The sequence below is a fragment of the Paralichthys olivaceus genome, chromosome 2 (assembly GCF_024713975.1).
Source record: "Paralichthys olivaceus isolate ysfri-2021 chromosome 2, ASM2471397v2, whole genome shotgun sequence".
NCBI lineage: Eukaryota > Metazoa > Chordata > Actinopteri > Pleuronectiformes > Paralichthyidae > Paralichthys > Paralichthys olivaceus.
In genome coordinates this window covers 271,521-294,425 of record NC_091094.1, presented here as the reverse complement: position 1 = coordinate 294,425, position 22,905 = coordinate 271,521, and the positions used below count along the sequence as shown (strand labels likewise).

Sequence of the window (22,905 nt, the reverse complement as noted above, 5' to 3'; positions counted from 1 at the left end):
CTTGTGTCAGCACACAAATAAACACAAGGGATCATCGTCATGTGACGGGTCAGTGGTTGGTCTGTGATTTTTTTTTGTAAGTGGCTCATGTTCATCAGAGAGACCCTGTTCCCATGGAAACCATGGTTTACTGACAACAAATGTATGAAGCAAGTGTATTTGACCTCCTTCTCTCCTCTTCTCCTCTTTGTCTTCCTCTCCTCTTCATCCTCCTCTACCTCCTCTCGTCTCCTCCTCTCTACCTCTCCTCCCTTCCTCCTCTCCTCTCCTCTCCTCTCGTCTCCTCCTCTCTACCTCTCCTCCCTTCCTCCTCTCCTCTCCTCTCCTCTCCTCCTCTCTACCTCTCCTCCCTTCCTCCTCTCCTCTCCTCTCCTCTCCTCCTCTTTACCTCACTCCCCTCCTCCTCTCCTCTCCTCTTCATCCTCCTCTACCTCCTCTCCTCTCCTCTCCTCCTCTCCTCTCCTCCTCTCTACCTCTCCTCCCTTCCTCCTCTCCTCTCCTCTCCTCTCCTCTCCTCTCCTCTCCTCCTCTCTACCTCTCCTCCCTTCCTCCTCTCCTCTCCTCTCCTCTCCTCCTCTTTACCTCACTCCCCTCCTCCTCTCCTCTCCTCTTCATCCTCCTCTACCTCCTCTCCTCTCCTCTCCTCTCCTCTCCTCTCCTCTCCTCTCCTCTCCTCCTCTCTACCTCTCCTCCCTTCCTCCTCTCCTCTCCTCTCCTCTCGTCTCCTCCTCTCTACCTCTCCTCCCTTCCTCCTCTCCTCTCCTCTCCTCTCCTCCTCTCTACCTCTCCTCCCTTCCTCCTCTCCTCTCCTCTCCTCTCCTCCTCTTTACCTCACTCCCCTCCTCCTCTCCTCTCCTCTTCATCCTCCTCTACCTCCTCTCCTCTCCTCTCCTCCTCTCCTCTCCTCCTCTCTACCTCTCCTCCCTTCCTCCTCTCCTCTCCTCTCCTCTCCTCTCCTCTCCTCTCCTCTCCTCCTCTCTACCTCTCCTCCCTTCCTCCTCTCCTCTCCTCTCCTCTCCTCCTCTTTACCTCACTCCCCTCCTCCTCTCCTCTCCTCTTCATCCTCCTCTACCTCCTCTCCTCTCCTCTCCTCTCCTCTCCTCTCCTCTCCTCTCCTCTCCTCTCCTCCTCTCTACCTCTCCTCCCTTCCTCCTCTCCTCTCCTCTCCTCTCCTCTCGTCTCCTCCTCTCTACCTCTCCTCCCTTCCTCCTCTCCTCTCCTCTCCTCTCCTCCTCTTTACCTCACTCCCCTCCTCCTCTCCTCTCCTCTTCATCCTCCTCTACCTCCTCTCCTCTCCTCTCCTCTCCTCTCCTCTCCTCCTCTCCTCTCCTCCTCTCTACTTCCTCCCCTCCTCTTAGGAAGCCTCTTGGTTTCCAGGATCTTGGTTCTCACCTGGAGAACCTCCTGTCAGAAGGAGAACCTTCGGAGGAGATCAAAGGTAAGTAGGAAACAGGTGAATCTCTTCTTCTTCATCAACATGATTCAGATCCACTGTTTTTAAAAATGAGCTTAATGTGGATGAAGTCTGAAAGTACACAGGACAACAAAGAGTGTTCCAACATGTTGATCCACAGCTCGTTCTAACATGTTCTAACATGTTCTAACATGTGTTCTAACATGTGTTCTAACACGTTGTTCCAACATGTTGATCCACAGCTCGTTCTAACATGTTCTAACATGTTCTAACATGTGTTCTAACACGTTGTTCCAACATGTTGATCCACAGCTCGTTCTAACATGTTCTAACATGTTCTAACATGTGTTCTAACACGTTGTTCCAACATGTTGATCCACAGCTCGTTCTAACATGTTCTAACATGTTCTAACATGTTCTAACATGTGTTCTAACACGTTGTTCCAACATGTTGATCCACAGCTCGTTCTAACATGTTCTAACATGTTCTAACATGTTCTAACATGTGTTCTAACACGTTGTTCCAACATGTTAATCCACAGCTCATTCTAACATGTTCTAACATGTTCCAACATGTTCCAACATGTTCTGACATGTGTTCTAACATGTTCTAACATGTTGATCCACAGCTCGTTCTAACATGTTCCAACATGTTCTAACATGTTGTTCTAACAGCTTGTTCTAACATGTGTTCTAACATGTTGTTCTAACAGCTTGTTCTAACATGTGTTCTAACATGTTGTTCTAACATGGTGTTCTAACATGTTGCTCTAACAGCTCGTTCTAACATGGTGTTCTAACATGGTGTTCTAACATGTTGTTCTAACATGTGTTCTCACATGTGTTCTCACATGTGTTCTAACATGTTGCTGTAACAGCTCGTTCTAACATGTGTTCTCACATGTTCCTCTGTGTTGTGTGTGATCAGATCAGCCTGCGGAGGGTCGTCTGGGACCTCAGCCGGTCGTCCTCGATCACACCAGTGGATTTGAAGGTCTCCTGTTTGTCGATGACGACCTGCTCGGGGTGAGATGATGAGGATCCTCTGTTCTTTCTGCATGAACTGTGTTTTTAACGTCACGTGTCTCCCTCAGGTCATAGGTCACAGCAACTTCAGCTCCATCAGAGCCACCACCTGTGTTTATAAAGGTAACACGCTCTATTCTGTGGTCACGTGACCATCACATGATTCATACAAAGTTCCATATGTGAAAACATACATAACATAACGTATATAAAATATGTATACATACATACTTACGTATATTAAATGTACACATATCAAATGTGACTCTCTCTGCAGGGAAGTGGGCGTACGAGGTTCTGATCTCGTCACAGGGTCTGATGCAGATCGGCTGGTGTACTCTGAACTGTCGCTTTAACCAGGAGGTACACAAACAATACACTGTGTGTGTGTGTGTGTGTGTGTGTGTGTGTATTTAACTGTGCATGTGTGTATAACTGTGTGTGTTTCTGTCAGGAGGGGGTTGGTGACACACCTGATTCTTATGCGTACGATGGAAACAGAGTGAGGAAGTGGAATGTGACGACCACAAACTACGGGAAGGTGAGATCACACCTGAGGGTCTGAATACACAATGATCCTACGTACAATCATACAAACACACACACACACACACACACACACACACACACACACACACACACACACACACATACACACATTGGTTATTGATCACTGATTGGTTCCCTCTCAGTCGTGGGCGGCAGGAGACATCGTCAGCTGTCTGATCGACCTGGACGAAGGAACCATCACATTCTGTTTGTAAGAAAACATTTCATTCATTTATTTGTGACCAAAACTAAAATTAACCATCAAAAAAGTATTTATTTCATAAATATGTCTTTGTTTACATGTTTATTTGTTGATAAATGAGATTAATCTGTGATCTGATTATGCTAAGCTAACTGTTTGTCTTGTTTCCGCTCTTTATGCTAAGCCAAGTTAACAGTTTCCTGTCCTCAGGAATGGACAGTCTCTGGGCACAGCCTTCACCAACATAAAGATGGGTCCGGGCATCGCCTACTTTCCCTCCATCAGTTTGTCGTTTAAAGAGTCGGTGGCGTTTAACTTTGGCAGCAGACCGCTACGATATCCTACGTGTGTGTGCGTGTGTGTGTGTGTGTGTGTGTGTGTGTGTGTGTGTGTGTGTGTGTGTGTGTGTGTGTGTGTGTGTGTGTGTCCTCTGACCCTCATGCATGTGCATCAGCTCTGTGTGTTTGTCCTTAACGTACACATGTGCACGTATCCTGTGGACGGTTACCTGCCGCTGCAGAACCCTCCGACCTCTGACCTGCTGAAAGCTCACAAGCTGCTTGGATACATCAAGAACGTCCTCTGCACCGCCATCGACACTCAGGTACGTCTCCTTGACGACTTGTCCCCCCTGTAAACCAGATTAAACCAGTTCAAATCTCTGTGTCTCCTTCTGTTTCTTTGTCCATCTGACCTTAATGTCTCCTTGACCTTTGACCCTGACATCTCTTTGTCCTTTCTGCAGGAGGACAGGCTGCTGGAGACGGATTGTGCAATGTGGAGTCTTCATGGAGAACCGACGGTCCTCGTCACTCTGGCTCACATCTTCAACTACTTCGCTCCTCTCATGGTGAAAAACCTTCATCTTTTATTTAACGTGTTGTTTGTGATGAGACGTGAAGCAGGACTCTGCTGAATGTCTCTGAGACTCTGAGACCACCTCACCAGAACAGGGACAAACTGTGTCTGGTGTCCCAGTGATTTCATCATGATCTCATCAGACATGACGTCTCTGACTGATGCTCACGATTCACTCTTCACTGTTTAAGTTTTTTGTTTATACCTGTCTTCAGTGTTAAGGTGTTTTTTGTTGATACCTGTCTTCAGTGTTAAGGTGTTTTTTGTTTATACCTGTCTTCAGTGTTAAGGTGTTTTTTGTTTATACCTGTCTTCAGTGTTAAGGTGTTTTTTGTTTATACCTGTCTTCAGTGTTAAGGTGTTTTTTGTTTATACCTGTCTTCAGTGTTAAGGTGTTTTTTGTTTATACCTGTCTTCAGTGTTAAGGTGTTTTTTGTCTATACCTGTCTTCAGTGTTAAGGTGTTTTTTGTTGATACCTGTCTTCAGTGTTAAGGTGTTTTTTGTTTATACCTGTCTTCAGTGTTAAGGTGTTTTTTGTTTATACCTGTCTTCAGTGTTAAGGTGTTTTTTGTTTATACCTGTCTTCAGTGTTAAGGTGTTTTTTGTTTATACCTGTCTTCAGTGTAAGGTGTACCTGGTGGAGGACGTGTTGATGAATTTCCTGTTGGGAATTCTGGAGGGAGGAGGTTCAGTTGATGAACATCCACTGATACAACAACTACTGGATCTGTTCTGGCTACTGATGGAGGTAACACACACACACACACACACACACACACACGCACGCACGCGCGCGCTCTGAATATATAAATACTGCGGTGACTCGTGCATGACGCTGCGTGATGGATGCACGCGATTGGAAGGATGAGGAGGAAACGAGGGTCCAGCGATGACTGATCAGCTGATATAGACTCTATAGATCTGGGATCTTCGTGCTGAACTGAGTCCAGTATTAGATCGACTGACGGAACCGAACCATCCCAGTACTAACACAAGCACAAAATAATAATTCTGTTAAACTCTGTATTCGGGACATCACAGCTGTCTCTGAATTTAAGAATCCTGCAGTTTGGATGATTAAAATATGAACAGGTGATAAAACCATTCCCACATTCAGTGTGGAGCGATTCTTGTTTTACCTTCACCTCTGAATTGGATCTTTCTTAGTTTCTGTTCTCTCTGTCGTCCTCCCTCTCACTCGCTGTATGAACAGCAGCAGAGTATCGGTGTGTTTCCTGTATGAGTGACATCACTGCTGTCACAGTGAATCTCTCTTCAGCTCCGCCTCACTAACAGACACCTCGATGTCACAGCTTGATGTCGTGACTCTGTCATGACTCATTGTGGAGACCCATTGGTCAGCAGGAGAATTTAATATTCATGAGGTGCTTTGCATTGACCATTTATTTATTGGGGCTCGTCCTGAGGCTGGGGAGCGGACGAGACGTAGGCGGTGATTTTAATCGTACAGAAAACTCTAATAAAGAAGAAGCAACTCTGTTTTCAGTGGAGTTGAACTGATGGAGGTTTTATGTATTTATCAATTAATTGATCAATTGATTTATTGATTCGTGCTTTAAGAATGATTGTTTTTTGTAAATTCCTCATTGAAAGATGATTGAATACATTTCTGTCACTCTGTCTTTGTCTGTCTCTCTCTCTCTCTCTCTCTCTGTCCGTCCCTCTCTGTCTCTCTAAAGGATTATGAAGTGAACGAGTGTCTGAAGCAGTTGATGATGTCACTTCTCCGAGCCTATCGGTTCTCTCCCATCATCCCTGACCTCGGCTTCCAGGTAAGAACAAGCATGTCCAGGACCAAACCTGAGTGGTGGACAGAGGACAGGTGTGGTCAGGGGACAGGGGTGGTCAGGGGACAGGGGTGGTCAGGGGGACAGGTGTGGTCAGAAGACAGGTGTGGTCAGAGGACAGGTGTGGTCAGAGGACAGGTGTGGTCAGAGGACAGGGGTGGTCAGGGGACAGGTGTGGTCAGAGGACAGGTGTGGTCACAGGACAGGTGTGGTCAGAGGACAGGTGTGGTCACAGGACAGGTGTGGTCAGAGGACAGGTGTGGTCACGGGACAGGTGTGGTCAGGGGACAGGTGTGGTCAGAGGACAGGTGTGGTCAGGGGACAGGTGTGGTCACAGGACAGGTGTGGTCAGAGGACAGGTGTGGTCAGGGGACAGGTGTGGTCAGAGGACAGGTGTGGCCAGAGGACAGGTGTGGTCAGAGGACAGGTGTGGTCAGGGGACAGGTGTGGTCACAGGACAGGTGTGGTCAGGGGACAGGTGTGGTCAGAGGACAGGGGTGGTCAGAGGACAGGTGTGGTCAGGGGACAGGTGTGGTCAGAGGACAGGTGTGGTCAGAGGACAGGTGTGGTCACAGGACAGGTGTGGTCAGGGGACAGGTGTGGTCAGGGGACAGGTGTGGTCAGAGGACAGGTGTGGACCTGTGAGCTGTAGTCTGTGACAGGTGATTACTGATAGTATCAGAATGTGATTGATGATGTCACTGTGTTTCAGATCCACTACCTGCGTCTGACCACGGCCGTCCTGCATCACGAGAAGTCCAGGAAGTACCTGCTCAACAACGTCTTATATCCTCTTATGTAACTTTACTTATATAACCTTAAATTCTCCATTAGACGATTCTACATCACAGAGTTTTTCTTTAACACAGAATCACGTTCGACGTCCTGCGATCTGTCGTCTTCTTCTACATCAAGACTCCTCTGAGGGTGAAGGAGGCGGGGCTTGAAGAGCTCATCCCCACAACCTGGTGGCCGACGCATTTCGACAAGGAGGTAAAACCAAACTATACATTTTATATAAACACGATCACTGACTGTATATAAAGATGATCACTGACAGTATATAAAGACACTGACTGTATATAAAGATGATCACTGACTGTATATAAAGATGATCACTGACTGTATATAAAGATGATCACTGACTGTATATAAAGACACTGACTGTATATAAAGATGATCACTGACTGTATATAAAGACACTGACTGTATATAAAGACCATCACTGACTGTATATAAAGATGATCACTGACAGTATATAAAGACGATCACTGACTGTATATAAAGATGATCACTGACTGTATATAAAGATGATCACTGACAGTATATAAAGACGATCACTGACTGTATATAAAGATGATCACTGACTGTATATAAAGATGATCACTGACTGTATATAAAGACGATCACTGACTGTATATAAAGACGATCACTGACTGTATATAAAGACACTGACTGTATATAAAGACCATCACTGACTGTATATAAAGATGATCACTGACTGTATATAAAGACACTGACTGTGTATAAAGACGATCACTGACTGTATATAAAGACGATCACTGACTGTATATAAAGACACTGACTGTATATAAAGAAGATCACTGACTATTTATAAAGACCATCACTGACTGTATATAAAGACACTGACTGTATATAAAGATGATCACTGACTGTATATAAAGACCATCACTGACTGTATATAAAGACACTGACTGTATATAAAGACACTGACTGTATATAAAGACACTGACTGTATATAAAGACGATCACTGACTGTATATAAAGACGATCACTGACTGTATATAAAGACACTGACTGTATATAAAGACCATCACTGACTGTATATAAAGATGATCACTGACTGTATATAAAGACACTGACTGTATATAAAGATGATCACTGACTGTATATAAAGACCATCACTGACTGTATATAAAGACACTGACTGTATATAAAGACACTGACTGTATATAAAGATGATCACTGACTGTGTATAAAGACAATCACTGACTGTGTATAAAGATGATCACTGACTGTATATAAAGACCATCACTGACTGTATATAAAGACACTGACTGTATATAAAGACACTGACTGTATATAAAGATGATCACTGACTGTGTATAAAGACAATCACTGACTGTGTATAAAGATGATCACTGACTGTATATAAAGACCATCACTGACTGTATATAAAGACACTGACTGTATATAAAGACACTGACTGTATATAAAGATGATCACTGACTGTGTATAAAGACAATCACTGACTGTGTATAAAGATGATCACTGACTGTATATAAAGACCATCACTGACTGTATATAAAGACACTGACTGTATATAAAGACACTGACTGTATATAAAGACACTGACTGTATATAAAGATGATCACTGACTGTATATAAAGATGATCACTGACAGTATATAAAGACGATCACTGACTGTATATAAAGACACTGACTGTGTATAAAGACGATCACTGACTGTATATAAAGATGATCACTGACTGTATATAAAGACGATCACTGACTGTATATAAAGACCATCACTGACAGTATATAAAGACGATCACTGACTGTATATAAAGACACTGACTGTGTATAAAGACGATCACTGACTGTATATTTATTGATGTATTGATTATGTATTATGGTATATACATGTACATGTTCAGGGTAAAGACGAGCGTGAGTGTAAAGATGAGAGTGCAGACGAGCGTCTGAGGCGTCGAGCTTATGAGCGAGGCTGCCAGAGACTGAAGAAGAGGATAGAAGGTCAGAGGTCAAGTTTTATGTCGACGTGTTGGTTTGATGACGTGACCTCAGCTGAACTCACTTCATGTGTGTGTGTGTGTGTGTGTGTGTGTCTGCTGCAGTGGTGGAAGAGTTGCAGGTTCAAATCCTGAGGCTGCTGCTCAATAACAAAGACAAGACGACGGTATGTTCTTCATCTCTGAGTGTGAGTGAGTGAGTGAGTGAGTGAGTGAGTGAGTGTTGTGTCTGTGTTGTATGTGTGTGTTGTGTGTGTGTAATGTGTCTGTGTGAGTGTGTGTTGTGTGTGTAATGTGTCTGTGTGTGTGAGTGTGTGTCTGTGTGTGTTATTTGCAGACGTCACTTCTCTCTCTCTCTCTTTCAGGGAGAAGCGTCTCGTTATATTTTCCTCAACAAGTTCAGGAAGTTCTTGCAGGAGAACGCCAGTAACCGAGGGGTGAGCCACACTAACAACACAACAACACACAGCTGCAACTTAACAACACACCATGTAAACAAAAACCAAAACAGACGTCGAGCTGCAGCGAGTGATCCACCTGCGCTGCCTTCAAACTAAAAGCCCAGTACTTTGCTCTAGGCCTACAGATGGACATCCTGCACTTTGAACAGTGTCTCAGGAGACATGGTCTGAAATCACTCATCACTATATAATATATAGTGAGGTGTCGTAAAATATAAATAAGAGCAGAGCAACACAAACATATTTAGAGATGATCATTCACTGTGGTTTTTATTCAAAGAGTAAAATAAACATTTTAAATTTACACTTTAGTCCTCTACATTCAACGATATCTAGTGAAGTGGGTGTCAGTGAATTCAGACTGTGATTCCTCAGGGTTTCATTTCCTCTTGTGTTATTTAGGGTTTTATGTTGTCAGGTTGTTTGTCTCATTTTTGTGAACATAATATCTCAAGAGCACCATGATGGAACTTTGTGTGTGTGTGTGTGTGTGTGTGTGTGTGTGTGTGTGTGTGTGTGTGTGTGTGTGAGAGCAGCACCCCACAGCTCTGTGTCCTCCTGAGTACATGGTGTGTTTCCTTCACCGCCTCATCACGGCGGTAAGATCCTGCTGGGATGACGGGAACAGGAAGAATCAGAGCAGCATCAGGAGCGAAGGTATGATGACAGTGATGATCATGTGACCAGTGGTGAGGTTTTTATTTGATTTATTTCAACTTTAAAAAATCTGCTAAAAAACTTCTTTCATTGAAAGACTTGTCGTCAACCAGGAAATACATTTGAGTAAATAGTTGTATTTCTGTGTCTTATAGCTTCATGTGAAGTTTCTTTTCGTCCTCTCTCTCTTTTTTATTTCACATCCGCTCTCTCTCTCTCTCTGCTGTTCTTCCAGAGGCGTACGTCCCCCCTCAGCTCTTCTACAATGGGAAGGTGGATTACTTTGACCTGCAGAGGCTGGGGGGGCTCCTCTCCCACCTCAAGAAAACATTCAAAGGTTCGTACACACACCGCTCTGTGGTGGTCTTTTGATTGGCTGGTGGATCCGTATCTGTGTTCTGATTGGCTGGTGGATCCGTATCTGTGTTCTGATTGGCTGGTGGATCCGTATCTGTGTTCTGATTGGCTGGTGGATCCGTATCTGTGTTCTGATTGGCTGGTCGATCAGTATCTGTCTTCTGATTGGCTGGTCGATCCGTATCTGTCTTCTGATTGGCTGGTCGATCCATATCTGTCTTCTGATTGGCTGGTCGATCCGTATCTGTCTTCTGATTGGCTGGTCGATCCGTATCTGTGTTCTGATTGGCTGGTCGATCCGTATCTGTCTTCTGATTGGCTGGTCGATCCGTATCTGTGTTCTGATTGGCTGGTCGATCCGTATCTGTCTTCTGATTGGCTGGTCGATCCGTATCTGTGTTCTGATTGGCTGGTCGATCAGTATCTGTGTTCTGATTGGAATGAAGAGGCGTTGTCACCTCTGACCTCAGAGAAGAACAGATGATGATGATGATGAAACACTGTAGTGTTTCCTCCACCAGAGGGAGCTGTTGCTTTGTGTTGTTTTTTTCACTGAGATCAAATCAAGCAGAACGAAGTCGAACCTTTCTAAAGTAAATCATCTGTGGTGTGTTCAGGCGCCTTTTAATGTTCATGTTTATGAAATATTAGTGTAAAGCACCATCACTGTGACGTTGTTCAGTCTGTCCAATCTCACAGGGTTAGGGTCAGGTTTAAAAAGGTTCATGTGTCACTGACGTGTGTCTTGCATGTAGAATGGTGTCTGTGAACCAGAAGCTGTTTTCAGACATGAGCTCCAGGTAAAATAAAATCCAGAGACTCATCTCCAGAGACTCGTCTCCTCAGACTCGTTCACACCAGCTTCAGATCCTCCTCGTTCTTCAGGTGAGAGGTGGAGCAGACAGACAGGGAGTGATCATGTGATCATGTTTACATCACCTGACACCGTCGTCAGCAGGATTTAGACTTTATACAGGAGTGAAGGAGGAAACAGACAAACTGAGTCTCATCCTCCAGAGAAGATCGAGAGAAAAGAGGAGTTCAGTCTGAAGCTGCTCTCGAGGTTCCGAGACTTGTCTTTTTGTCTTTATTGTGTTTAGAGTCCATGTAAAGTATTTAATTCAGATCGATCGTGACTCAGAATCTGAGTCCACTGAAAGATGAAGCGTCCTCACTGTCGGACTTTCTCTTCGCATCCTCTCAAGTGGTTTGTTCAAAAAAAATTTTTTTATCCTGATTCACAACTAAATAGGTTTATACTCAGTCTGAAGACTGAGTGATCACACTGATGATCAGTCTGTGTAACATGCATATGTCATACATCTGTACATGTGTACATACATGTGCCAGCATGATTGTAATAAATACTATAGTGTCATCTACAAAAAGATACTCAGCCCCTCATTTCCTCCCTCCCTCTCTCGTTCCCTCCCTCCTCTCATCAGTATTTGTTTCCATCCTTCTCTTCTCTCTAAATGTAATTAAGGTTTGATCAATGCCGTCATCAGTAAATCAGTTGAGCTGCTGCTCTGATGCCGTCTGTTGTTCAGTAAACGTGACCTTGTGTATTGATTAGTTCACTGATCTGTTTGATTGAAGATTATCTGGAAAAAGTTGAACCTGTGAGAGTAGGAAGCTTCATCAGCTTTACTCTGTATTTACATCAGTGTTTCTTTATATTTACATAAATTATACATATATTCTGATTGATTTATAGCTGCAACAATTAGTCATAGTTATAGAGTTTTTACAAATTACTAAATTGATAATTTATTGATCGTAACTTTTATCCACCAGATGATTTGGCGAGTAAAGCCAACATCATCATCGACCCTGCAGAGATTCAGGCCACATCCATGGACGACCTGGACGAGGACGAGGAGAGCGGAGCAGCACAGGTTTGTCCACGGGCAGATTTATCATTATTATTATATTCTACTGAATTCAAAAATAAGATGACGTATATACGTTTCTGTTATATCTCAGACGTCAGCACCAAGTGGCGTTTTCCTCAGTTTGTGTTGTCTGGTCACTTTTGTCATCAGAGGCCGTTCGGTGCAGCAGCGATGGGCGGAGCTCTGGCGAGGCCCAGTTGGTTGAGTTCTCCCACTTTGGGACGGGCCAACCGGTTCCTGAGCACGGCCGCTGTCAGTCTGATGACACCCAGACGACCCCTGACTCAGCCTGAGAAAGTGAAGGTTCGCACGCTGACTGTGGAGCAGAGGACGGAGGAGGACAGTGAGTAACTGAAGCACGTTCATAAACCAGCAGTAACAACAAGGTTTATCACGTGGTTCTCAAGCCTTTTGTGATGACTGGTGTGTGTCGATATGAAACTGAGTCCATCATGTTTATATGACTCAGATATGTTTATAGCTTATAATTAGGTATAGTTTTCATAACTAATGTAGCTTCACCACCGACACATTCGCCAAGTTTCATCCATTCTTGCAGCAGATAGTGATCCATAATTTTAAAAAAACAGCAGCATTGGAGCACTGATTTGAATTTTGGACATTATCACGATGGCAGCGTTCAGATTAGCATCCACCTGAAGTCTCCATTCTGTTTGTTTCTGTCCTGTAGTTGAGGGTAGCCATGGTAACGACGGCCTGTTGCTGGGGCGACCAGTGGAGGAACCCGAGCAGCCAGTGGCAGATAAGTCGCTGCTGGAGATCGTAGACGGGATCGTGATGATGTACAACCTGAGCGTTCACCAGCAGCTGGGGAAGGTGAGGGACGTCAGCTTCACGAACTGAGCTCGTCGTCTGCAGATACAGAGACGTTACAGCTCGAAGACAGGGTCGTCAGGGGGATGATTGGCAGATACAGGATGGTTCAAGTCCAGCATGGACCAAAGTATGGAAGATGGACTGGTAGCTGGAGAGGTGCCAGTTCACCTCCTGGGCACTGTCGAGGTGCCCTTGAGCAAGGCACCAAACCCCCCAAATTGCTCGCAGGGCGCTCCTCCAGAGCTGCCCATCACCTACCATCTCTCTCCACATTGCATGTCTATGAGCCCTTTGTGTGTGTGTGTGGTTGTTTCGGGGTTAAAATGAGTGAAAAAAGAATTTCCCCTTGAGGGATTAATACATTTCTCTTCTTTTCTTCTTTCTAATGAATCTCTGAAATATGGAAGACATTAAATAATCAGACCTTTCGCTTTTAAGTTTGAAGACGTTCGATCGATGGGAAAATGACATGGCAAGAGATTTATCATGAATCTACAGATGTAGAACTGAGTCTGTGGAGTTCGATCCTCATGACGTTCTTTCTGTTTCCTGCAGATGGTGGTGGTTTCAGACGACGTCCATGAATACGCTGTGGCACTGAAGGACACAGAAGAGAAGATCGCTCGCTGCCCCGCACGAGTGAGTCCTGTTTATTTTATTTGTGAACATAGAACAGGTGGGAGACAGACCTGTGACATGTGTCCTGTGACCTTTGACCTGTGACCATCGTCCTGTGTCTTGTGACCTCTTTTCTGTGTCAGTCTGGTAAATGTCGTCCTGCTGGTTGTGTCCTTCAGAGATCAGACATCCTGGACGAGCTGCAGAAGAGTCAGAAGGTTTTCTCAGAGAAGCTGAATCACCTCAGCAGGAGACTGGCCTGGATCAACGCCACCATCTACTCCAAGGTGCTCACACTGCTCACACTCCTCACACTGCTCACTCTCCTCACACTGCTCACACTGCTCACACTCCTCACACTCCTCACACTGCTCACACTCCTTACACTGCTCACTCTCCTCACACTCATCACACTCCTCACACTGCTCACACTCCTCACACTGCTCACTCTCCTCACACTGCTCAAACTTCTCACACTCCTCACACTGCTCACTCTCCTCACACTGCTCACACTCCTCACACTCCTCACACTGCTCACACTCCTTACACTGCTCACTCTCCTCACACTCATCACACTCCTCACACTGCTCACACTCATCACACTCATCACACTCCTTACACTGCTCAAACTTCTCACACTCCTCACACTGCTCACTCTCCTCACACTGCTCACACTTCTCACACTCCTCACACTCATCACACTCCTCACACTCATCACACTCCTCACACTCATCACACTCCTCACACTGCTCACACTCATCACACTCCTCACACTCCTCACACTCCTCACACTGCTCACACTGCTCACACTCCTCACACTCATCACACTCCTCACACTGCTCACACTCATCACACTCCTCACACTGCTCACACTCCTCACACTCCTCACACTCCTCACACTGCTCACACTCCTCACACTCCTCACACTCATCACACTCCTCACACTGCTCACACTCATCACACTCCTCACACTCCTCACACTCCTCACACTCATCACACTCCTCACACTGCTCACACTCATCACACTCCTCACACTGCTCACACTCCTTACACTGCTCAAACTTCTCACGCTCCTCACACTGCTCACACTGCTCACACTCCTCACACTGCTCACACTCCTCACACTCCTCACACTGCTCACACTGCTCACACTCCTCACACTGCTCACACTCCTCACATTCCTCACACTGCTCACACTTCTCACACTGCTCACACTGCTCACACTCCTCACACTGCTCACACTTCTCACACTGCTCACACTCCTCACACTGCTCACACTTCTCACACTCCTCACACTGCTCACACTTCTCACACTCCTCACACTGCTCACACTGCTCACACTCCTCACACTGCTCACACTTCTCACACTCCTCACACTGCTCACACTTCTCACACTCCTCACACTCCTCACATTCCTCACACTGCTCACACTTCTCACACTGCTCACACTGCTCACACTCCTCACACTGCTCACACTTCTCACACTGCTCACACTGCTCACACTCCTCACACTGCTCACACTTCTCACACTCCTCACACTGCTCACACTCCTCACACTCCTCACACTGCTCACACTTCTCACACTGCTCACACTGCTCACACTCCTCACACTGCTCACACTTCTCACACTCCTCACACTGCTCACACTTCTCACACTCCTCACACTGCTCACACTTCTCACACTCCTCACACTGCTCACACTTCTCACTCTCCTCACACTCCTCACACTCATCACACTCCTCACACTGCTCACACTCATCACACTCATCACACTCCTCACACTGCTCACACTGCTCACACTCCTCACACTCCTCACACTCATCACACTCCTCACACTGCTCACACTCATCACACTCCTCACACTGCTCACACTGCTCACACTCCTCACACTGCTCACACTGCTCACACTCATCACACTCCTCACACTGCTCACACTGCTCACACTCCTCACACTCATCACACTCCTCACACTGCTCACACTCCTCACACTCCTCACACTCATCACACTCCTCACACTGCTCACACTCATCACACTCCTCACACTGCTCACACTCCTTACACTGCTCAAACTTCTCACGCTCCTCACACTGCTCACACTCCTCACACTGCTCACACTCCTCACACTCCTCACACTGCTCACACTGCTCACACTCCTCACACTCCTCACACTCCTCACATTCCTCACACTGCTCACACTTCTCACACTGCTCACACTCCTCACACTGCTCACACTTCTCACACTCCTCACACTGCTCACACTTCTCACACTGCTCACACTGCTCACACTGCTCACACTTCTCACACTCCTCACACTGCTCACACTGCTCACACTTCTCACACTCCTCACACTCCTCACACTGCTCACACTTCTCACACTCCTCACACTGCTCACACTTCTCACACTCCTCACACTGCTCACACTTCTCACACTGCTCACACTCCTCACACTGCTCACACTTCTCACACTCCTCACACTCACACTCCTCACACTGCTCACACTCCTCACACTTCTCACAATGCTCACACTGCACACACTTTTCTATGGTTTGATCTCACTGTGTGTGTGTGTGTGTGTGTGCAGGAGAAGATGCTGGATGTGTACTGGCTGCTGTGCGTTTGCATTCGCACCATCGAACATGCCGACAACACGGGCTCCTTGTTCGCCTTCACTCCAGAATTCTACCTCAACGTGGCCATGAACGCTTACAGCGCCCTGAAGAACTACTTCAGCCCCGCCAACAACATGGAGGAGCTACCAGGTGACACATGGGTCGCATGTTTGCAAAGTCACCTGTTTCCTAGGTGATGGTAAAATATCATGTGACTCTCAGTCGAGTCATCACACAAGACCGGGCTGCTGCTGTTCCTAATATTCTGACTGTTCAAATCATTGAGGACAGACTGTAACAGCAGCAGCTTCGTCATCCTGTATCATCAGGTATCAAACACTGTGAAGTTCAAGTGACATCACTTCCTGTGTGTCACACTCGCCTTCCTGTTTGAGCTTATCTCCATGACGACAGATTGAATGTTTGTCAGCTTATCATCTTCTTCTCTTTAGGTTATGAAGAAACACTAACTCAACTAGCTGCCATCCTCGCCAAACATTTTGCTGATCCACGCATCGTCGGAACAGGTTACACACACACACACACACACACACACACACACACTGTATTCATGGTGCATTACCGTCTGTATCGACTCTAACGTGATGTATTTAATGTCTATTCTGTCAGATATTAAAGATTCTCTGATGCAGGCCCTCGCCAGCTACGTCTGCTACCCACAATCCCTCAGGGCAGTGGAGAGGATCCCAGAGGAGCAGTGAGTGTTTGTTTGACGGTCACAGTTTCAGCTGCTAGTTTTCAGAAAACTTTTTGTTTTACAGAAAACTACGTCCAGCTCCTTTAAAGCACATGAATCATGTTCCAGGTTGAATCCTGCATCTCTCTGTTCACTCTTCATTTCTCTGTAAAACCAACATCCTGGTATTTTTACACCTGAATCTGTGTTTTCTCTTCTTCTACAACACGTCACACTGTTTGACTCATTCTGTGTCCAATCAGAACTTTTTCTGTATTTTGAACTTCCTCCCTGTGACTAAATCCTGACAGTTAGTGGTAATCAGAGAGCTACACCGTCACATTCATTGTTAAACTGATGGTTACTGTCGAGGGGGGGCTATTGGCTGCTGTAAACGACCAATCAACATCCACCATCTGATCTGATCATAGACGAGTCGCCATGATGAGGAACCTCCTGGCTCCATATGAACAGAGACCCTGGGCTCAGACCAACTGGATCCTGGTCAGACTGTGGAGGGTGAGACACACACAACCACACACACACACACACACACACACAACACACACAAACACTCACACATACAACACACACTCAACCACACACAGACACAACCACACACACACACACACACACACACACACACACACACACACACACACACACACACACAACACACACTCAACCACACACAGACACAACCACACACACACACACACACACAACCACACACACACACACACACACACACACACACAAAACACACACAAACACTCACACATACAACACACACTCAACCACACACAGACACAACCACACACACACACACACACACACACACACACAACCGCACACACACACACACACACACACACACACACACAACCAACCACATACACACAACCACACACACACACACATACACAACCACACACATACACACACACACACACACACACACATACACACAACCACACACACACACATACACACAACCACACACACAACCACACACACACACACACACACACACATACATACACACAACCACACACACCTACACACAACCACACACACACACACACACACACACACACACACAACCACACACACACACACACACATATACACACACACAACCACACACACACACACACACACACATATACCCACACACACACACACAGACACACACACACACACACACACGTACACCATGTAACTGGCACATTCTTCTAACGTGTCCTTTACAGTGTCATGGTTGTTAAGCAATACATCCACTAGAGGACTTCTTTAAGTTTCTCCTCAAACTTCCACCATTGTTAAAGTTTCTTCCTCGTCTCTTTATAGTTGTCTCACTTGAACTATTGGGGACACTGCCCCACCATGATTTCCAGTGGTACTGCTCTGTTTCGTCTGTATCTGTAAGCTTTCAGAAGACATGAACAACAAAATAAACTCAGAGTTCGGACTGAAGCCTCCGTCTGTTTTCAAACATGTACCAACACTGAGCATAAATTAGTTTTAACTGTTCTGTCGAACGTGTGAGATCATCAGAGACAGTGTGATTATCACACTGCTGCTCAGTGTGTGTGTGTGTGTGTGTGTGTGTGTTGACTGTCATAAACATCTGTGTTTTTTCAGGGCTGTGGTTTTGGATACAGATACACTCGTCTTCCTCACCTCCTGAAAACCAAACCTGAGGACGCCAACCTGCCCAGTCTGCAGAGTAAGTGACACCTGTGACCATCAGCTGTGATGTCTAAACACAAACACACACAAACACACATGACACAAGCAGAAAACATAACGAGAGAGCATCACTGCTGCATGTGCACGAGGCTCCGACTCACTCCACCTTCCGTTTGCGCTCGCTCGCTCATCATGTTGACTCCTGAGACTTAAGAGGCCGCTGGCTGATCAGTGATGTGTATCTCTTCTCATCATGTATGTTGGACATTTAAAGTCACATGTTTCATATTTGACATTGTTGTGAATATTGAAACAGCCAATCAGAGGTTACAGTCAGTGACCAATCAAAACACCTGGCAGGTCAGCCACTGACCCCGCCTCCTAATTCACAGACGTCTGTTGGAGAGTTGAGAGAGTCACAGCTCGTTATTGATTGTTTCTCCTCGTGTCACGTGCACATGTTTGGTGTTGACGTGTGAGTACTTGAGATAAGATAAGATAACGGTAGTAGCCTGTGGTTCCCCGTAGTAGCCTTTGGTTCCCTGTAGTAGCCTGTTGTTCCCTGTAGTAGTCTTTGGTTCCCTGTAGTAGCCTTTGGTTCCCCTTGGTAGCCTGTGGTTCCCCTAGTAGCCTGTTGTTCCCTGTGGTAGCCTGTGGTTCCCCGTAGTAGCCTGTTGTTCCCTGTAGTAGTCTTTGGTTCCCTGTAGTAGCCTTTGGTTCCCCTTGGTAGCCTGTGGTTCCCCTAGTAGCCTGTGGTTCCCTGTGGTAGCCTGTGGTTCCCTGTAGTAGTCTGTGGTTCCCTGTAGTAGCCTGTGGTTCCCCGTGGTAGCCTGTGGTTCCCTGTAGTAGTCTGTGGTTCCCTGTAGTAGCCTGTGGTTCCCTGTGGTAGCCTGTGGTTCCCTGTAGTAGTCTGTGGTTCCCTGTAGTAGCCTGTGGTTCCCCGTGATAGCCTGTGGTTCCCTGTGGTTTTCCCGTAGTAGCCTGTGGTTCCCCATAGTAGCCTGTGGTTCCCCATAGTAGCCTGTGGTTTTCCTGTAGTAGCCTGTGGTTCCCTGTGGTTTTCCTGTAGTAGCCTGTGGTTCCCTGTAGTAGCCTGTGGTTCCCTGTAGTAGCCTGTGGTTCCCTGTGGTAGATACATGGCATTGTTAATCAGCTTGTCAGCGTTTCTTCAGGTCAGAGCCAATCTCCTTCATGAATTTAAATGAATTCAGTCTGAGCTGCTGACGATAGCAGATTTATCTTTACTGTTGTTTGATTTATGACTGACCGTGTGTGTGTGTGTGTGTGTGTGTGTGTGTGTGTGTGTGTGTGTGTGGATCAATTTTCTCAAGATGGGAGTCAGTGAAGTTTTCATGAACCAGCAGCCACACAAACGAACACAGAGTCCATGTGTTCAGCATGTTCATGTTTCTTTTAACTTTGATTTTTGTTTGTCAGCATGTTTCACTCTTCTTCTTCATCTCCTTTTTCTCTCTCTCTCTCTCTCTTTCTCCACCTGCATGATGACTGACGTGTGTCTGTACCTTTTCGTCTGCATGTCTTTCAGGAGATCTGTCTGTTGCTAGTTTCCAGAGTAAGTTTTTCACCGTGTGTTCTTGAGTCTGTTCATCAACTCCACAGACTGTAAATAAAGATGGATGACATGACAGCTCCCAGAAATTTAAGCCCTGATTTGCCCCCTGGTGGCTAAACCTCCTGCATGTTAGCAGACGGGACATGAACCAAACTAAAACTCAAAGCAGACGTTAAATAAATGTTTGTCAAAGATGTTTCTGTCATTTCAGCTCGTTCTTCTCTCACTGATGTTTGTTCAAGTGTCTCTGATCAGTTTGGTTGAATGAGTTATTTATGATATAGAAACAGGCTGAGACGTCATGATTGACAGCTGAGACTGACTCAGGATTGGTTGAGAGCATGTATTGGCGGAACCTCGATATCACGCCTCCACTCCATGATCACTGCTGCACAGTCTCTGACTGCAAATGACATCATCACCACAAGATGGCAGCGTTTGTATTTTGAGCTTCTTTTCTGGAGGAAGTGGAGACGAGTCTCTGATCTTAATTTACAGTCGTGGTCACCTCTCCCCGATTGGTCAGTTTAGTCTCAGAACGAGTCCTGTTTGTTCGACACGTGTGTGTGTGTGTGTGTGTGTGTGTGTGTGTGTGTGTGTGTGTGTGTGTGTGTGTGTGTGTATACCAGAGGTTCTTCATCTAAAAGAAGAGTGTGTGAATATGTGATGTTCATTAAGTTTGTTATTATGGGATGTCGACAAAGTGAAACAGTGAATATTTATTATTTAAAGGGAAACACTTTGATCCATGCAGGTAATTGTTCTTCTCTTCTGTTCATATATTTGTCCTCTGTTCATCTTCTTTTCCTCTGTTCCTCCTCTTCTTCTCTGTTCATCTTCTTTTCCTCTGTTCCTCCTCTTCTTCTCTGTTCATCTCCTTCTCCTCTGTTCCTCCTCTTCTTCTCTGTTCCTCTTCTTCTCCTCTGTTCCTCTTCTTCTTCTCTGTTCATCTTCTTTTCCTCTGTTCCTCCTCTTCTTCTCTGTTCATCTTCTTCTCCTCTGTTCCTCCTCTTCTTCTCTGTTCATCTTCTTCTCCTCTGTTCCTCCTCTTCTTCTCTGTTCATCTCCTTCTCCTCTGTTCCTCCTCTTCTTCTCTGTTCCTCTTCTTCTCCTCTGTTCCTCTTCTCCTCTGTTCCTCTTCTTCTTCTCGGTCCATCTGCTCCTCTGTTCCTCCTCTTCTCTTTGTGTTTAGAGCCGTGTCCGTCGCTGCTGCTGCAGAGACACATGGCAGAGCTGCTGAGTGTCGACAAAGACATGGCCGCCTCGTTCCTCAACAGCGTCCTGAACCAGCTGAACTGGGCGTTCTCTGAGTTCATCGGGATGATCCAGGAGGTTTGTTATTCTGACGCCTTCAGGGACTGTGGGAAAGAAAAGATTAAAATAACAAATTTGATAGATTGATTGATTGATTGATTGTTCCTTCTCCTCCTCTGCTCTCTCAGATCCAACAGGCCGCAGAGCGTCCAGAGAGAAACTTCGTTGACACCAGGCAGCTGAAGGTAAAATATCTGTTAGTCGGTTTGTTTCCATCCAGATTTTCAAATCTTATCTTATAATGAAAAGTTAGTTTTCTTGATTGAGGTGAAAACATTGACTCATCAATAAAAGCTAAATGACTGCAGTGGCGCAAAGAAGTCACATGACTTTACCATCATTATGTCAACCAATCAGGAAACTAGAGTTAACATACAGACTTGAGAATCAGTGCCACCTGCTGTTTCTCTCCAACCATGGGATCCGGAGCCTCTGGAACTCTGTTTCATTCGTAACATTGACATTTTTAAATCATCTTCCATTTTGCAAATGACATGTTTTTTTCACTGTTCATTTTATTTATTTTATTGATGTTTTCTGTTGTGTTTTTTTCTCTGCCATCTAAGTTGACCTTGAGATCTCTGAAAGGCGCCTATATATAAAATGTATTGTTATTATTATGTTTCGTTTCCACACACTCACCTGATGTGTCGTTGTTTAGGTGTGTGCGACCTGCTTCGACCTGTCCGTCAGTCTGCTGCGAGTCTTGGAGATGACCGTCACTCTGGTTCCTGAGATCTTCCTCGACTGGTCCCGCCCCTCAGCAGAGCTGCTGCTCAGACGACTGGCTCAGGTAATAATAATAATAATATAAGTGTTGTGTGTGTGTGTGTGTGAGTGTGTTTGTGAGACAGTGAGTGAGATGATAAACTTGTGTGTTTTCTCTGCAGTTGTTGAACCAGGTTTTGAACAGAGTGACGGCAGAGAAGAACCTGTTCGATCGTGTTGTCAACTTAAGACTTCCAGGTAGAAACACACACACACACACACACACACATCACACACATAAAGTGTGTCAGTATGAAACATGTTGTGTGTGTCTCCGTCTTTGCTGCAGGTCTGGAGAGTGTCGATCATTATCCGATCCTCGTTGCTGTCACAGGGATCCTGGTTCGGATCCTGGTTGACGGAGACAGACAGGGGTGAGTTTGAGCTGATGTTTTTACCCATGATACACCTGAGTGCAGTCAGACCTAAATGTAAACTGAAACGTGATTGGTTGGTGAGGGTGTAAAAGCAGAAGGTAGTGATTCTGGTGTTAGTGCGTCCATGGCTGTGCTGTGTTGTTGAGAACACACTTATGTGCTCAGCTACATTTCCATGTATCCTGTATGCACAGCAGCGCTCTGATGTTCATGAGTTTTCAGTTGTGGAATTAATTAATTCATTAATTTTTCACGTGTCTCCGGCTGCAGATGCTCTCACTCATTAGCTGAATGAGACCAGGCATCCAATCGGCAGCCTCCAGCTCTCAGCTTGTTTCATGTTAACGCACTGCCGCCTGCAATATTAACCTCAACCACTGGAGGGTGCTCAGGTGTTTCAATCAATCAATCAATCTAA

At 45.6% G+C, this 22,905-nt stretch overlaps 1 protein-coding gene across 12 annotated transcripts in view; it reads left to right on the top strand.

Moving 5' to 3' along the window:
- Positions 1 to 22,905, top strand: part of LOC109644829 (E3 ubiquitin-protein ligase RNF123) — a 54,752-nt gene that overhangs the window by 5,386 nt on the left and 26,461 nt on the right. For 3 of the 12 annotated variants that reach the window (XM_069531006.1, XM_069531017.1, XM_069531007.1), the window contains exons 4-37: positions 1,359 to 1,438; positions 2,343 to 2,440; positions 2,509 to 2,563; positions 2,718 to 2,803; positions 2,895 to 2,981; positions 3,133 to 3,200; positions 3,402 to 3,527; positions 3,681 to 3,795; positions 3,937 to 4,041; positions 4,673 to 4,798; positions 5,751 to 5,843; positions 6,571 to 6,656; positions 6,728 to 6,851; positions 8,537 to 8,636; positions 8,738 to 8,799; positions 8,998 to 9,069; positions 9,630 to 9,750; positions 9,986 to 10,087; positions 11,905 to 12,005; positions 12,153 to 12,345; positions 12,694 to 12,839; positions 13,395 to 13,478; positions 13,601 to 13,744; positions 16,039 to 16,216; positions 16,519 to 16,593; positions 16,697 to 16,784; positions 17,195 to 17,282; positions 18,408 to 18,492; positions 20,002 to 20,028; positions 21,221 to 21,360; positions 21,471 to 21,527; positions 22,004 to 22,135; positions 22,233 to 22,308; positions 22,400 to 22,484. In XM_069531006.1, the coding sequence (XP_069387107.1) occupies positions 1,359 to 1,438; positions 2,343 to 2,440; positions 2,509 to 2,563; positions 2,718 to 2,803; positions 2,895 to 2,981; positions 3,133 to 3,200; positions 3,402 to 3,527; positions 3,681 to 3,795; positions 3,937 to 4,041; positions 4,673 to 4,798; positions 5,751 to 5,843; positions 6,571 to 6,656; positions 6,728 to 6,851; positions 8,537 to 8,636; positions 8,738 to 8,799; positions 8,998 to 9,069; positions 9,630 to 9,750; positions 9,986 to 10,087; positions 11,905 to 12,005; positions 12,153 to 12,345; positions 12,694 to 12,839; positions 13,395 to 13,478; positions 13,601 to 13,744; positions 16,039 to 16,216; positions 16,519 to 16,593; positions 16,697 to 16,784; positions 17,195 to 17,282; positions 18,408 to 18,492; positions 20,002 to 20,028; positions 21,221 to 21,360; positions 21,471 to 21,527; positions 22,004 to 22,135; positions 22,233 to 22,308; positions 22,400 to 22,484 (3,405 nt within the window). The remainder of the gene's footprint in view (positions 1 to 1,358; positions 1,439 to 2,342; positions 2,441 to 2,508; positions 2,564 to 2,717; positions 2,804 to 2,894; positions 2,982 to 3,132; positions 3,201 to 3,401; positions 3,528 to 3,680; positions 3,796 to 3,936; positions 4,042 to 4,672; positions 4,799 to 5,750; positions 5,844 to 6,570; positions 6,657 to 6,727; positions 6,852 to 8,536; positions 8,637 to 8,737; positions 8,800 to 8,997; positions 9,070 to 9,629; positions 9,751 to 9,985; positions 10,088 to 11,904; positions 12,006 to 12,152; positions 12,346 to 12,693; positions 12,840 to 13,394; positions 13,479 to 13,600; positions 13,745 to 16,038; positions 16,217 to 16,518; positions 16,594 to 16,696; positions 16,785 to 17,194; positions 17,283 to 18,407; positions 18,493 to 20,001; positions 20,029 to 21,220; positions 21,361 to 21,470; positions 21,528 to 22,003; positions 22,136 to 22,232; positions 22,309 to 22,399; positions 22,485 to 22,905) is intronic. The other 9 variants (XM_069531067.1, XM_069531070.1, XM_069531040.1 and 6 more) reach the window with 8 other exon arrangements.